General features: G+C 38.6%; 1 protein-coding gene across 2 annotated transcripts in view; it reads left to right on the top strand.

Moving 5' to 3' along the window:
• The first annotated feature begins 7,865 nt into the window (after positions 1-7,865).
• mlpha (melanophilin a) overlaps positions 7,866-18,278 on the top strand; it is a 36,331-nt gene continuing 25,918 nt past the window's right edge. For both annotated transcript variants that reach the window (XM_061904633.1, XM_061904632.1), the window contains exons 1-2: positions 7,866-7,948; positions 8,370-8,491. In XM_061904633.1, the coding sequence (XP_061760617.1) occupies positions 8,382-8,491 (110 nt within the window). In that variant the 5' untranslated portion in view covers positions 7,866-7,948; positions 8,370-8,381. The remainder of the gene's footprint in view (positions 7,949-8,369; positions 8,492-18,278) is intronic.

The following is an 18,278-nucleotide window of genomic DNA, read 5'->3' as shown; positions in this document are numbered from 1 at the left end:
GAAGTCTGGGCTTCCCTGCTTAGGCTGCTGCCCACGCGACTCGACCTCAGATAAGCGGAAGAAGATGGATGGATGGATACTGTCAAACATGGAGGTGCAAACATTCTGTTGTGTAATGTTTCTCCCTCCAAAATCCCTCCTGACATGTTTGCAACCCGGCTGTCCATCTACAACAAGAAACTACAAGTAGAATGTACACTAAACTACAAGTTACGTTACTACAAGTACATCAACTACTAGCAATTACAGGTACACTACTATAAGTATTACAACTGCAAGAAAGTACATTACGTAAGTACACAACTACAAGTACTACTCCTACAAGAAACTGCAAATACACTACAACAAGTGCTACAAATATACAAAACTACGGTACACTACTACAAGATCTAAAACTGGACTACAACTAAACTAGAAGGACTGCAACTACAAGAAACTGCAAGTATACTACTACATCCATTTATCCATCCATCCGTTTTCTACCGTTTGTCTCTTTCGGGGTCAGGAGATGGCAGGAGTCTATCTCAGCTGCATCCAGGCAGAAGGCGAGGTACACTACAAGTACACTGCAACATATAAAGTAAAAAAAATGCAAAAATCTTGGACTATGGGATTTTTAGTTTTTCCAACGCAAAGGATGATTGGCACGAGCCAGGCGTGGACGTGATTACATATTTATTGGTATACTAACAATACTACACAGAAAGGCAAACAAAGAGCGCGCACAATGGCGGAGAACAAATACTTGGCTACATAAACAAATGACTAGAACAAAGGCTGTAAACTAAAAACGTGAAACAAAAACACTTGCGCATTGGCATGAATAACAAACCAAAAACTTGCACTGAGGCATAATTACAAAACTTACGTGGCGTGGTCAAAAACGAACAGCAAGGCATGAAGGACGGTACATGGAAATGTGGGTAAGATATCAGTACATCGGTAGGTAAGGTAAAGTTGCCAGCACTGAATGCTTGGCAACTGTGGCTTAAATACTAGCAGTAATAATTAACCAGCAGGTGTGAGAACCGAGGACCGGGGCGTGACATGGAGACAAGGTGGAAACGAATGAGTTACTATGGAAACAAAACAAACCAGGAAGTGCAAAACAGGAAACAAGTGTCCAAAAAACAAAACATAACATGACCAAAACAAAACATGACAAGTACACCACTGCAAGTTGTACTACAAGAAACTGCAACTACAAGTACTATAGCTACAAGAAACTAAAAGTACTACAACTACAAAATATGTCTGATCGCTGTACATGCCAAAAATATTCAAGTAAAACATAAAAAACAAAGTTCATGTATGACATTCTGACAAAAACATTGCATTTGTGTTTAAATATTTGTTTTTGTTTTCCCAAAAGTTAATTCAAATTATGTAACCAACTAATTAGCTGCGATTAATCGGACATAATCAAATTTAAAGTGTAATTAATTTGATAAAAGAATATACATTTGACAGCACTATGTGGAATCAAATACTTATTAAATCATAAACTAACTAATGTTGTAATCGCTGTACATGCCAAAAATATTCAAGTAAAACATTCTTTTTTTTTTCATGTTTGACATTTAAACAAAAACATTGCATTTGTGTATGGAATCAAAATAATCATCCATCCATCCGTCTATTTTCTAACGCTTTTCCCTTTTGGGGTCACGGGGGTGCTAGAGCGTATCTCAGCTGCAATCTGGCGGAAGGCGGGATACACCCTGGACAAGTCGCTATCTCATCACAGGGCTCAATATACTCAAATACTTATTAAATCATGAACTATTTATTGTTGTGATCGCTGTACATGCCACAAATATTCAGGTAAAACATAAAAAAATAAAATAAAATCCATCCATCCATCAATTTCTACCGCTTGTCCCTCTTGGGGTCACAAAGGGTGCTGGAGCCTATCTCAGCTGCAATCGGGCGGAAGGCGGCGTACACCCTGGACAAGTTGCCACCTCATCAAAGGGCTCAATATAATCAAATACTTATTAAATCATGAACTATTTATTGTTGTGATCGCTGTACATGCCACAAATATTCAAGTAAGACATAAAAATTTTTTTAAAATCCATCCATCCATCCATTTCCAACCGCATGTCCCTTTTGGGGTCACGGGGGGTGCTGGAGCCTATCTCAGCTGCAATCGAGCGGAAGGCGGGGTACACCCTGGACAAGTCGCCACCTCATCACAGGGCTCAATATAATCAAATACTTATTAAATCATGAACTATTTATTGTTGTGATCGCTGTACATGCCACAAATATTCAAGTAAGACATAAACATTTTTTTAAAATCCATCCATCCATCCATTTCCAACCGCATGTCCCTTTTGGGGTCACGGGGGGTGCTGGAGCCTATCTCAGCTGCAATCGAGCGGAAGGCGGGGTACACCCTGGACAAGTCGCCACCTCATCACAGGGCTCAATATAATCAAATACTTATTAAATCATGAACTATTTATTGTTGTGATCGCTGTACATGCCACAAATATTCAAGTAAGACATAAACATTTTTTTAAAATCCATCCATCCATCCATTTCCAACCGCATGTCCCTTTTGGGGTCACAGGGGGTGCTGGAGCCTATCTCAGCTGCAATCGGGCGGAAGGAGGGGTACACCCTGGACAAGTCGCCACCTCATCACATGGCTCAATATAATCAAATACTTATTAAGTCATGAACTTTTTATTGTTGTGATCGCTGTACATGCCACAAATATTCAAGTAAGACATAAACATTTTTTTTAAATCCATCCATCTATCCATTTCCTACCGCTTGTCCCTTTTGGGGTGACGGGGGGTGCTGGAGCCTATCTCAGCTGCAATCGGGCGGAAGGCGGCGTACACCCTGGACAAGTCGCCACCTCATCACAGGGCTCAATATAATCAAATACTTATTAAATCATGAACTATTTATTGTTGTGATCGCTGTACATGCCACAAATATTCAAGTAAGACCTAAACATTTTTTTTAAATCCATCCATCCATCCATTTCCTACCGCTTGTCCCTTTTGGGGTGACGGGGGGTGCTGGAGCCTATCTCAGCTGCAATCGGGCGGAAGGAGGGGTACACCCTGGACAAGTCGCCACCTCATCACATGGCTCAATATAATCAAATACTTATTAAATCATGAACTATTTATTGTTGTGATCGCTGTACATGCCACAAATATTCAAGTAAGACATAAACATTTTTAAATCCATCCATCCATCCATTTCCTACCGCTTGTCCCTTTTGGGGTGACGGGGGGTGCTGGAGCCTATCTCAGCTGCAATCGGGCGGAAGGCGGCGTACACCCTGGACAAGTCACCACCTCATCAAAGGGCTCAATATAATCAAATACTTATTAAATCATGAAATATTTATTGTTGTGATCGCTGTACATGCCAAATATATTCAAGTAAAACATAAAAAATAAAAAAAAAATCCATCCATCTATCCATTTTCAACCGCATGTCCCTTTTGGGGTCACGGGGGGTGCTGGAGCCTATCTCAGCTGCAATCGGGCGGAAGGCGGGGTACACCCTGGACAAGTCGACACCTCATTACAGGGCTCAATATAATCAAATACTTATTAAATCATGAACTATTTATTGTTGTGATCGCTGTACATGCCACAAATATTCAAGTAAAACATAAAAAAAATAAATAGAAAAATCCATCCATCCATTTTCTACCGCTTGTCCCTTTTGGGGTCACAGGGGGTGCTGGAGCCTACCTCAGCTGCAATCGGGCGGAAGGCGGCGTACACCCTGGACAAGTCGCCACCTCATTACCGGGCTCAATATAATCAAATACTTATTAAATCATGAACTATTTATTGTTGTGATCGCTGTACATGCCAAATATATGCAAATAAAACATAAAAAAAATAAAAAAAATCCATCCATCCATCCATTTCTACCGCGTGTCCCTTTTGGGGTCACAAAGGGTGCTGGAGCCTATCTCAGCTGCAATCGGGCGGAAGGCGGGGTACACCCTGGACAAGTCATCCCCTCATTACATGGCTCAATATAATGAAATACTTACTAAATCATGAACTATTTATTGTTGTGATCGCTGTACATGCCACAAATATTCAAGTAAAACATAAAAAAATAAAATAAAATCCATCCATCCATCCATTTTCTACCGCTTGTCCCTTTTGGGGTCACGGGGGGTGCTGGAGCCTATCTCAGCTGCAATCGGGCGGAAGGAGGTAAACACCCTGGACAAGTCGCCACCTCATGACAGGGCTCAATATAATCAAATACTTATCAAATCATGAACTATTTATTGTTGTGATCGCTGTACATGCCAAATATATTCAAGTAAAACACAAAAAATAAATAAAAATCCATCCATCCATCCATTTTCTACCGCTTGTACATTTTGGGGTCACGGGGGGGTGCTGGAGCCTATCTCAGCTGCAATCTGGCGGAAAGCGGGATACACCCTGGACAAGTCGCCACCTCATCACAGGGCTCATTATAATCAAATACTTATTAAATCATGAACTATTTATTGTTGTGATCTCTGTACATGCCACAAATATTCAAGTAAAACATTAAAAAAAAAAAAAAAAAATCCATCCATCCATTTTCTACCGCTTGTCCCTTTTGGGGTCACAAAGGGTGCTGGAGCCTATCTCAGCTGCAATCGGGCGGAAGGCGGCGTACACCCTGGACAAGTCGCCACCTCATCACAGGGCTCAATATAATCAAATACTTATTAAATCATGAACTATTTATTGTTGTGATCGCTGTACATGCCACAAATATTCAAGTAAGACCTAAACATTTTTTTTAAATCCATCCATCCATCCATTTCCTACCGCTTGTCCCTTTTGGGGTGACGGGGGGTGCTGGAGCCTATCTCAGCTGCAATCGGGCGGAAGGAGGGGTACACCCTGGACAAGTCGCCACCTCATCACATGGCTCAATATAATCAAATACTTATTAAATCATGAACTATTTATTGTTGTGATCGCTGTACATGCCACAAATATTCAAGTAAGACATAAACATTTTTTTTAAATCCATCCATCCATCCATTTCCTACCGCTTGTCCCTTTTGGGGTGACGGGGGGTGCTGGAGCCTATCTCAGCTGCAATCGGGCGGAAGGCGGCGTACACCCTGGACAAGTCGCCACCTCATCAAAGGGCTCAATATAATCAAATACTTATTAAATCATGAAATATTTATTGTTGTGATCGCTGTACATGCCAAATATATTCAAGTAAAACATAAAAAATAAAAAAAAAATCCATCCATCTATCCATTTTCAACCGCATGTCCCTTTTGGGGTCACGGGGGGTGCTGGAGCCTATCTCAGCTGCAATCGGGCGGAAGGCGGGGTACACCCTGGACAAGTCGACACCTCATTACAGGGCTCAATATAATCAAATACTTATTAAATCATGAACTATTTATTGTTGTGATCGCTGTACATGCCACAAATATTCAAGTAAAACATAAAAAAAATAAATAGAAAAATCCATCCATCCATTTTCTACCGCTTGTCCCTTTTGGGGTCACAGGGGGTGCTGGAGCCTACCTCAGCTGCAATCGGGCGGAAGGCGGCGTACACCCTGGACAAGTCGCCACCTCATTACCGGGCTCAATATAATCAAATACTTATTAAATCATGAACTATTTATTGTTGTGATCGCTGTACATGCCAAATATATGCAAATAAAACATAAAAAAAATAAAAAAAATCCATCCATCCATCCATTTCTACCGCGTGTCCCTTTTGGGGTCACAAAGGGTGCTGGAGCCTATCTCAGCTGCAATCGGGCGGAAGGCGGGGTACACCCTGGACAAGTCATCCCCTCATTACATGGCTCAATATAATGAAATACTTACTAAATCATGAACTATTTATTGTTGTGATCGCTGTACATGCCACAAATATTCAAGTAAAACATAAAAAAATAAAATAAAATCCATCCATCCATCCATTTTCTACCGCTTGTCCCTTTTGGGGTCACGGGGGGTGCTGGAGCCTATCTCAGCTGCAATCGGGCGGAAGGAGGTAAACACCCTGGACAAGTCGCCACCTCATGACAGGGCTCAATATAATCAAATACTTATCAAATCATGAACTATTTATTGTTGTGATCGCTGTACATGCCAAATATATTCAAGTAAAACACAAAAAATAAATAAAAATCCATCCATCCATCCATTTTCTACCGCTTGTACATTTTGGGGTCACGGGGGGGTGCTGGAGCCTATCTCAGCTGCAATCTGGCGGAAAGCGGGATACACCCTGGACAAGTCGCCACCTCATCACAGGGCTCATTATAATCAAATACTTATTAAATCATGAACTATTTATTGTTGTGATCTCTGTACATGCCACAAATATTCAAGTAAAACATTAAAAAAAAAAAAAAAAAATCCATCCATCCATTTTCTACCGCTTGTCCCTTTTGGGGTCACAAAGGGTGCTGGAGCCTATCTCAGCTGCAATCGGGCGGAAGGAGGTGTACACCCTGGACAAGTCGCCTCCTCATCACAGGGCTCAATATAAGCAAATACTTATTAAATCATGAACTATTTATTGTTGTGATCTCTGTACATGCCACAAATATTCAAGTAAGACATACATTTTTTTTTAAAAAATCCATCCATCCATCCATCCATTTCTACCGCTTGTCCCTTTTGGGGTCACGGGGGGTGCTGCAGCCTATCTCAGCTGCTTTCGGGCGGAAGGAGGTGTACACTCTGGACAAGTCGCCACCTCATCACAGGGCTCAATATAATCAAATACTTATTAAATCATGAACTATTTATTGTTGTGATCTCTGTACATGCCACAAATATTCAAGTAAAACATAAAAAAATTAAAAAAAAAAAATCCATCCATCCATTTTCTACCGCTTGTAAATTTTGGGGTCACGGGGGTGTGCTGGAGCCTATCTCAGCTGCAATCGGGCGGAAGGCGGGGTACACCCTGGACAAGTCGCCTCCTCATCACAGGGCTCAATATAATCAAATACTTATTAAATCATGAACTATTTATTGTTGTGATCGCTATGCATGCCAAATATTTTAAAGTAAAACATAAAAAATAAAAAATAAATCCATCCATCCATCCATTTTCTACCGCTTGTAAATTTTGGGGTCACGGGGGTGTGCTGGAGCCTATCTCAGCTGCAATCGGGCGGAAGGCGGGGTACACCCTGGACAAGTCGCCCCCTCATCACATGGCTCAATATAATCAACAAATACTTATTAAATCATGAACCATTTATTGTTGTGATCGCTCTACATGCCACAAATACTCAAGTAAAACATAAAAAAAAAAAAAATCATGTACGACATTCTTTCAAAAACATTGCATTTGTGTTATAACATTTGTTTGTTTTTTAAATCATAAACTATTTAATGTTGTGATCGCTGTACATGCCAGAAATATTCAAGTAAAACATGAAAAAAATACAAAAACATTGCCTTTGTGTTAATATATATATATGTATGTATATATATATATATATATATATATATATATATATATATATTTCAAGTTAATTCAAATTATGAAAGCAAGTAATTAACTGCGAATAATCAGACATAATCACATTTCAAGTGCGATTAATTTGATTAAAACATAATTATTTGACAGCACTAAATTGAATCAAATACTTATCAAATCATAAACTATTTAATGTTAGTTATTTGTCTCTCTTAAAGCAAATGTACCAGAACATGTCTTGTAAGGGTTCACAAAAAAAAAAAAGAAGGAATAATCAAATACTTATTATGACTGGATTCTACCAGACAGTCTTAAAATGAATGTTTATTTCCTTCTCAGAGGGCGGTGGTAATACCTGACCTTGTCGGCAAACAAAGTATTTATTGTGAGTGATGGTGATGATGTCAGGAGCATGTGAACCAGCGAGCAGCTGATATTCTCACTTCAATCCTGAGTCTTTCAGCAGTAAGACAGAGGTGAGTTTTCTCTTCCCCCCGTTTTTTTTTTACACAACTTATTCTATTTAACTTTGAATGAAAAAGTGTCATAATACTATGTTGCATTTGTTACTTTTGGATTATTTTTCGTGTCATCTGAAAATCTACTTTTTACATAACAAAGATACTTTTGTGGATCAGTTAAGTGTTTCATTTGATAAGTAAGTATATAGATGATTAATTATATTTAAATACGCTATAAAGTTGAATTTTCATGTATTTTATACTTGTTATTGTTTTCTACCGGGACTATTTTCTTTTGAAAGATGTCAAAGTTTTACAATTCCTTCCAACATTTTAAATCAGTTTGATTTTGTATTATTGTTGGTATCTATTTAGTAGTAAAAGTATAATAAAGGGCACTGTTGCTGCCCCATTGACTTGCTTCTTGCCTGCTCAGAGAGGAGTCGTTATGGAGCGGAAATTGGATTTGACCCGTTTGACGGACGAAGAAGCCAAACATGTGTGGGACGTGATTCAACGAGACTTTAACCTGCGCAAGAACGAAGAAGATCGACTAGGGTAGGTCTGAAATATTCTATAAAGTCCTGCTAGGGTCTGTGTAAAAACATGAAAGGTGTTGCAGGTCTCTAGAAAAGAGTCATGTGAGTTGTTGTTCCAATATGACTAGTCAAGGAATGCAAGCATGAAAAGTTGACTCCGTCATCACCGCAGTCACACGGAGCCAACACAAAGACCCTTGTGTCTTCACTGCACACTCATATGGCCATTAGGGCCTAACACACACGCACACACACACGCATGCACACGCAAGCACACACGCACACACTCAATTGCATGGCAGATAATGCAAGTAGGAAAATGTCACTCTGGATGATAAACAAACTTGATTTCATTATCACAAGTAAGCCACAACTATTATCATCTCAAGCATGATTGAATTTTCAGGAAGAAAATGGGATTATCATTAACACAAATGTGTCTGCAAGTGCAGATTATAATGAAAATATGCACATTATGCTGAGTGCTGTCAAGTGATTAAGAAAACGAGATATTTATGTTTATTTCCATCCATCCATCTTCTACCGCTTATTCCCTTTTGGGGTCGCGGGGGGCGCTGGCGCGTATCTCAGCTACAATCGGGCGGAAGGCGGGGTACACCCTGGACAAGTCACCATCTCATCGCAGGGCCAACACAGATAGACAGACAACATTCACACTCACAATCACACACTAGGGCCATTTTTCATGTGTTATTTTTCTGTTACATGTAGTGTAATTTTGTACAGGGTAATTGGGATTTGTTGTATATTGTATCTATTATATAACAAACATAATACAACATAATATTATAGTATATCAGAGGTAGGGAACCTATGCCTCTAGAGCAGGGGTCACCAACCTTTTTGAAACCAAGAGCTACTTATTGGTTACTGATTAATGCGAAGGGCTACCAGTTTGATACACACTTAAATAAATTGCCAGAAATAGCCAATTTGTTCAATTTGTCTTTAATAAATAAATCTATATATATATATATATATATATATATATATATATATAAAAAATCAGGTATTTATGTCTGTCATTCCATCATACATTTTTTTTCCCTTTACGGAAGGTTTTTTGTGGGGAATAAATGAGGAAAAAAAATTTAATTGAACGGTTTAAAAGAGAAGATAATAGAAAAAAAAAAGAAAATTAAATTTTGAAACATAGTTTATCTTCAATTTCAACCTTTTAAAATTCAAAATTGAACCGAAAAAAATTGAAGAGAAAAACTAGCTAATTCGAATCTTTTTGAAAAAATAAAAAAAATAATTAATGGAACATCATGAGTAATTTTTCCTGATTACGGGCTTCACGGTGGAAGAGGGGTTAGTGCGCCTGCCTCACAATACGAAGGTCCTGCAGTCCTGGGTTCAAATCCAGGCTCTGGATCTTTCTGTGTGGAGTTTGCATGTTCTCCCCGTGAATGCGTGGGTTCCCTCCGGGTACTCCGGCTTCCTCCCACTTCCAAAGACATGCACCTGGGGATAGGTTGATTGGCAACACTAAATTGGCCCTAGTGTGTGAATGTGAGTGTGAATGTTGTCTGTCTATCTGTGTTGGCCCTGCGATGAGGTGGCGACTTGTCCAGGGTGTACCCCGGCTTCCGCCCGATTGTAGCTGAGATATGCGCCAGCTCCCCCCGCGACCCCAAAAGGAAATAAGCGGTAGAAAAAAATGGGAGATTAATTTTAGAATTTTGATGACATGTTTTAAATAGGTTAAAATCCAATCTGCACTTTGCTAGACTATATAACAAATTGGACCAAGTTATATTTCTAACAAAGACAAATCATTATTTCTTCTAGATTTTCCAGAACAAAATTTTTAAAAGAAATTCAAAAGACTTCGAAATAAGATTTAAATTTGATTCTACAGATTTTCTAGATTTGCCAGAATATTTTTTTTTAATTTTAATCATAATAAGTTTTAAGAAATATTTCACAAATATTATTCGTCGAAAAAAAAAAAGATAAAATAAAGAATTAAATTAAAATGTATTTATTATTCTTTACAATAAAAAAAAAAACTTCAATATTGATTTAAATTGTCAGGAAAGAAGAGGAAGGAATTTAAAAGGTAAAAAGGTATATGTGTTTAAAAATCTTAGAATTATTTTTAAGGTTGTTTTTTTTTCTCTAAAATTGTCTTTCTGAAAGTTATAGAAAGCAAAGTGAAAAAATAAATGAATTTATTTAAACAAGTGAAGACCAAGTCTTTAAAGTATTTTCTTGGATTTTCAAATTCTATTTGAGTTTTGTCTCTTTTAGAATTAAAAATGTTGAGCAAAGCGAGACCAGCTTGCTAGTAAATAAATAAAATGTAAAAAATAGAGGCATTTTACTGGTAAGTGCTGCTATTTGAGCTATTTTTAGAACAGGCCAGCGGGCTACTCATCTGGTCCTTACGAACGACGCGTTGATGACCCCTGGTCTAGAGCCAGATGTGGCTCTTTTGATGACTGCATCTGGCTCTCAGATAAATCTTAGCTGACGTTGCTTAACACGATAAGTAATTAATAATTCCGCTGGTAATCACAGTGTCAAAAATAACGTTCAATTTATAAAACATTTTGATGCATTTTAATCCAACCATCCGTTTTCCATCGCACCTGTTCAAAATGTTGCATTAATGGTAAGAAGTATTATATTTGTTATTGGTTAACTTTAGAATAACAATGTTATTAAAAAGAATAAGAGACGTATTATTCTCTAAAAATGTTGGTCTTACTTAAAATTGCACGCATTTAGTGTATTCAGTGTTAAAAAATATTATATGTCTCTGACGGAAATACATTTTGAAATATTTGGCTTTCATAGCTCTCTCAGCCAAAAAGGTTCCCGACCCCTGTTATATATCATATACTGTATATACAGTGGGGCAAAAAAGTATTTAGTCAGCCACCGATTGTGCAAGTTCTCCCACTTAAAATGATGACAGAGGTCTGTAATTTTCATCATAGGTACACTTCAACTGTGAGAGACAGAATGTGAAAAAAAAATCCAGGAATTCACATTGTAGGAATTGTTAAGAATGCGTAAAGGGTCATAAAAGCATCTTACCTTAGCCCAAAAAACAGACCTATGCAGTGAGGACAAAGCCGCACACACACATTTTTAGATTGAAATTGTGGTTTTAGACAAGTGATTAATAAAATATTAATTTTGCCCTTACAAAAGTACTCAAAGTCACAAACGACATCTTCCTCTCACACGACATCTTGGCATCGTCCTGGACCTCACCTTTCTCAACACCATGAACATTGAATTAAACCATGCATTGATACTACAACGCCTCATTCACCCTTCTCTCCCAAAATGTTCACCGAGGTTTAGTACCTGGACCCTTCTGCACCCAGCAGCACATGCTCTATTTGGACAAATAACACGCACTAAACTCAACTTTTTCTGTTACACTGATGACGTATCAAACCCCGATTCCCTCCCGACTTGCCTCACGTACATGAAGACCTGCATCAAGAACAATTTCTTCCAAGTCAACTAGAATAAAACACGACTCCTCATCACTGGTCTTCAATCTGTAAAAGATTTCAAACCTCTCCTCACTTACACAACTTTGGTATCACCTTAAACCAGGGGTCGGCAACCCAAAATGTTGAAAGAGCCATATTGGACCAAAAATACAAAAAAGAAATCCGTCTGGAGCCACAAAAAATGAAAAATCGTATTTAAGTGTTATAATGAAGGCAACACATGATGTAAGTGTCTATATTAGTTAGCCTGTACGAACAAAATGACTTTAAAGGCCTACTGAAACCCACTACTACCAACCACGCAGTCTGATAGTTTATATATCAATGATGAAATATTAACATTGCAACACATGCCAATACGGCCTTTTTAGTTCACTAAATTGGAATTTTAAATTTCCCGCGAAATGTCGTGTTGAAAACGTCGCATTATGATGACTCGTATGATGACGCGTGCGTTTGACGTCTCGGGTTGTAGCGGACATTATTTTCCAGCCCGATCCAAGCTATAAGGAGTCTGCTTTAATCGCATAGTTACACAGTATTCTGGACTTCTGTGTTGCTGAATCTTTTGCGATTTATTCAATTAATAATGAAGAAGTCAAAGTAGAAAGATGGAGGAGGGAAGCTTTTAGCCTTTAGCCACACAAACACACGGTGTTTCCTTGTTTAAAATTCCGAATGTGAAGCTTTACTATGGATCAGAGCGGTCAAGCGAACATGGATCCCGACCAAATGTCAACCGTCAGTTTTCGGTGAGAAAATTGTGGTAATAAGTTTGCTCTTACCGGAGACACCAGCGGAGCTTCGTCCTGTGCAGCGCGTGACTTCTCTCAGAGACGTCAACACACCCGTGGCCGCACCCCTCCGACTTTAGGTACTGTATAATCTCACTAAAACAATAAGCAGATAAGGGATTTTCCAGAATTATCCCAGGAAATGTGTCTAATAACATCTAAATCGCTCCCACTGCAATCGCCTTTTTTTAATTTATTTTTTTACTTTTTTTTCTAGTCCTTCACTCTAAATTTCCTCATCCACGAATCTTTCATCCTCGCTCAAATTAATGGGGAAATTGTCGCTTTCTCGGCCCGAATAGCTTTAGCTGCTGCTGGCTATGATTGTAAACAATGTGAGGATGTGAGGAGCTCCACAACCCGTGACGTCACGCGCACATCGTCTGCTACTTCTGGTACAGGCAAGGCTTTTTTATTCGCAACCAAAAGTTGCGAACTTTATCGTTGATGTTCTGTACAAAATCCTTTCAGCAAAAATATGGCAATATCGCGAAATAATCAAGTATGACACATAGAATGGACCTGCTATCCCCGTTTGAATAAGAAAATCTCATTTCAGTAGGCCTTTAAAAGTCTTATATATGTGTTATCATCAGAGGTGGGTAGAGTAGCCAGAAATTGTACTCAAGTAAGAGTACAGTTACTTTAGAGATTTATTACTCAAGTAAAAGTAAGGAGTAGTCACCCAAATATTTACTTGAGTAAAAGTAAAAAGTATGTTGTGAAAAAACTACTCAAGTACTGAGTAACTGATGAGTAACCTGATTACGGCAAAAAATAATGCACAAAAACATAAAAATAGCAATGAACAAATTCAGAGCCAGGAATATCTCTTAAGCAACTAAAACAATATTATATATTAAATAATAGTACATTAAAATAAAATGAAAAAAATGGCACATTGAGCCACAATAACTTAACAGCACCATAGCCTCAGTAGGCATTCATTGATTTGATTGATTGATTAAAACATGTATTAATAGATTGCACAGTACAGTACATATTCCGTACAATTGACCACTAAATGGTAACACCCCAATAAGTTTTTCAACGTTTATCAATTACTTAGTAAATGACCAAGTCGAGGTGATCTACCTCATATATACATACACACACATATAATACATACACACACATATCATACATACACACACAAATCATTCATACACACACATATCATATATATATATATATATATATATATATATATACATTTATATATACAGTATATAATTTATATTTATTTATTTTGCCGTTTTTTGTTCACATGTTGAAGGTGTTTTAATGAATATACATGCATGTTTAACATATATATTCCTATCTTTCATGAAGACAAGAATATAAGTTGGTGTATTACCTGATTCTGATGACTTGCAATGATTGGAATCAGACGTTCACGTTTTCAAATGGAGGAGAAAAAAAGTTCCTCTTTTCTGTCTAATACCACATGAAAGTCGTTTGTTTTTGGCATCTTATTTGTCCAGCTTCCATATTCGTTTTTTATACACTTTTCAAGAAATACATTGGCGGCAAACTCCGTGGCTTGCTAGCTTGTTTGCGCTGGCTTCCGGCGACTCTTATTTTGTTGACGCAGGCGCGATGGAGCGGCACTTTTATTGTGAAGACAGGAACTGTGCGATCAGTCTTTAGGCTTTTTGACGGGAAGTACGGTTGAAATAAAAGTGTCTTTTTTCCTTTACACTTTTGATTGATTGATTGAAACTTTTATTATTAGATTGCACAGTTCAGTACATAATCCGTACAATTGACCACTAAATGGTAACACCCGAATAAGTTTTTTAACTTGTTTAAGTCGGGTCATGTGACCGCCTGGCTCTGTTTGATTGGTCCAACGTCACCAGTGACTGCATGTGATTGGTGAAACGCAGGCATGCGTAGATTCTACTTTGAAGCTCTCATTAACCAAAACAAACATTAATAGATCGATAAAAAAAAAGTAGCGAGTAGCGAGCTGAATGTACATAAATGGAACGGAGTAAAAGTAGCGTTTCTTCTCTATAAATATACTCAAGTAAAAGTAAAAGTATGTTGCATAAAAACTACTCGTAGAAGTACAATTTATCCCAAAAGTTACTCAAGTAAATGTAACGGAGCAAATGTAGCGCGTTACTACCCACCTCTGGTTATCATGAAGACAACACATGGACGTAAGTGTCTATATTAGCTATTATAGGCTACTATCAAAATGACAATGTGTCGCAGGCTGAAGCAAATATTCGTTAAAAGAAATGTTGAAATGTAATATTTATTTGATGAAGTCTCTTGCTTCCGGGGTTCTCTGGAACACACACCACGGACATGACAGCTGCATTCAGGGCTTTGAACAGTGTTTTTATTTTTCGATGAAATGTCCTTTTTGTCCATATCAGCAATCTCCATGTCGTCGCTCGCTCACGCTTGCTCTTTCACCACCTGAGCACACAAATGGTTTTCCTTCTGCTTTTCAGCAAACGTCTTTTGGCTCTGTCCGTTAATGTTGCTCTCTTTCTCTCGGCGTGCTCGGCCATCCACCAACCACCCCTTCTCCTTCCCGACTGCTGCCTTTAACAGAGCGACAGGCATACTTGCCAACCCCCCCCGGATTTTCCGAGAGACTCCCGAAATTCAGCGCTTCTCCCGAAAACCTCCCGGGACAAATTTTCTACCGAAAATCTACGGAAACTCAGGTGGAGCTGGAGGCCACCCCCCTCCAGCTCGAAGCGGACCTGAGTGACTGTCGACAGTCTGTTTTTCACGTCCGCTTTCCCACAGTATAAGAGCGTGTCAGGCCAATGACGTTATAACTGTAGAATGATCGAGGGCGAGTTCTTGGTTTTCTTATGTGGGTTTATTGTTTCGGCAGTTTCATTAAAGTCCTCCCAGCCCGGTAATAACACACAACAACAGCAGTCACATTTTCATCTACCGTAAAGCAGTTCGTCTGCCGTAAGCTCCAATGTCGTGAACTTGTGACACTCTTAAACAGGACAATACTGCCATCTACTGTACATAGAATAGAATAGAATGTAGAATAGAATGCACTTTATTTAATTCAGCACCACAGTTTGCTCACTTTAAAAAAAAAAAAAAAAAAATAAATAATATAATATACCGGTATATAATATATTATACAGTATATATAATATATGAATGATATAAATATATTCTACACGTATTCTACATTTAAGTGCAGTCAAGGAACATATGCATTATACAGTCTGATGGCTGTCGGTATGAAAGACTTCCTGTGGTGTTCTGTGTTACATTTTAGGAGTCTGAGCCTTCCACTGAACGTGCTCATTCTCTCCGCAAGGTCCGAGTGTCCAATATCGCGAAATGATCAAGTATGACACATAGAATGGACCTACTATACCCGTTTGAATAAGAAAATCTAATTTCAGTAGGCCTTTAAATATTTGACTCTTAACCACGCCCCCGACCACGCCCCGCCCCTAACCCCCCACCCCCCATTTCCCGAAATCAGAGGTCTCAAGGTTGCAAGTATGGCGACAGGTGTTTAGACAAACACTCTCAGCTATGTCAACCACTCACCTGTCGCTAATCTCGAAGCCCGTTCTGCCACACCCCGCTTTGCTGTAGGTGCACAGGCCCACGGCCACCACATTTCTCTACACATTTTCACAACAATAGAACCCATTCTTAAATCAGACGTTACTCAGAATGTGAGATAACTCCTGGAAATTACTGGCTTTTAATGGCCAAAGGTATAGATGTGTTTCCAAGTTAAGGGAAATGCCAGGCTGTCTTCCTTTAAAAGATGTATTACAATCTTTGGCAAACAAGACATGCAAAACTAAATGATATACAAAGAGGATTAATGTAAAGGATATTATATGAGCTCAAATATACCTACAAATGAGGCATATTGATGCAATATGTACATACAGCCAGCCAAATAGCATGTTAGAATTGATTAGCTTGCAGACATGCGCTGACCAAATATGTCTGATTAGCCCTCCAACAAGTCAGTAACATCAACAAAGCTCACCTTTGTGTATTCACGCACAGTATACAACTTTTTGGTGGACAAAATGAGACAAAGAAGGAGTGGAATATTTTACATGTAAACAAACTGCTACGTCACAGTCCACACTATGGTGGGTTCAAGAACTGCCAAAAATTAGTAGGACAAAACGATGTTCACCAAATACTGTCAACAGTGAAGCATACACACAAAACATATTAAACAGTGGGCTGTCTAACAATTGGGAAAGTTTGTGTCATGTTTCTCCTCACACAAAAAACATACTAAAAAGGGGTTGGGCGATAAGGTCTTTTTTTTAATATCTCGATATTTTTAGGCCATGTCACGATACGCGATATATATCTCGATATTTTGCCTTAGCCTTGAATGAACACTTGATGCATATAATCACAGTAGTATGATGATTCTATGTGTCTACATTAAAACATTCTTGTTCATACTGCATTAATATATGCTCATTTTAAACTTTCATGCAGAGAGGGAAATCACAATTAAGTCAATTTAGCAAAACTATTTATTAAACAGTTATAGCACTGGCACAAACATTCATGTCATTTCCAAAACTGAAAGTGCAGGATTGTCAGAGACATTTTAAAACCAGCTATTAGTGCACTTTTGTGTATGATGTCACTAAGATGACATATCAAAACAACAGTAAATTAAAGTGCACTTTTTGTACAGAACGCCACTACAATAGTTTAAAACAAATAAAGTGCACTTTTGTGCATGATGTCACACAAGATATTTCAATAACTGTCAAATAAAAATGAGCTGCATAATAGAAATCAAATAGTGTTCGTCTTTCGCTATGTGGTAGGTTACTGCGGACATTATCTCATTTTGTTGTTGACTTTTTATTTCATGCGGTGTTGATCTGGAAATGTTGGCCTCGGCATGTTGATGGCGTGGCACCGAACAGAGATGTTGACATGCGGAGTAAGCACTCTTCATTCTCTAGCAGGTGACTTTTCAAATGATGCTACATATTATCATTAATGCTACTTTTTGTAGCAACAATTTTGCCCCACACTTGACAAATTACGGTTGTCTGTTCGACGTATTCCCACTTGAAACCAAAACACTGCCAGACGATGGACCCCCTGCTGTTTTTCTTGGGGATCAATTCTTCCTTCATTACCACAGCTAACGTTACCCATGCCGCTACCTTTCTGTTCCGCGAGGGCGTATACGTATGTGACGTACATAAAAAAGTGCGCTTGTTTTAGGTCTCTGTGAGAAGGAGAGACAACAAAGAGTGAGCGACGTCTGCAGTGTAATGCCCGCAGCTAAAAGCAACTGCGTGAGAAGGTATACTCGAATATCACAATATAGTCATTTTCTATATCGCACTGAGACAAACCCGTGATATATCGAGTATATCGATATATTGGCCAGCCCTAACTAAAAGTATTTTCCACCCACCCATCTTTTTCCATTTTCAATCCTATTTTTAAAAATGCTCCAGGGAGCCCCTAGGGCGGCACTAATCTGTCCATCTCCCTCCAT

The sequence above is a fragment of the Nerophis ophidion genome, linkage group LG06, assembly GCF_033978795.1.
Source record: "Nerophis ophidion isolate RoL-2023_Sa linkage group LG06, RoL_Noph_v1.0, whole genome shotgun sequence".
In the NCBI taxonomy this organism is placed as follows: domain Eukaryota; kingdom Metazoa; phylum Chordata; class Actinopteri; order Syngnathiformes; family Syngnathidae; genus Nerophis; species Nerophis ophidion.
This window is presented reverse-complemented; position numbering and strand designations above follow the sequence as displayed.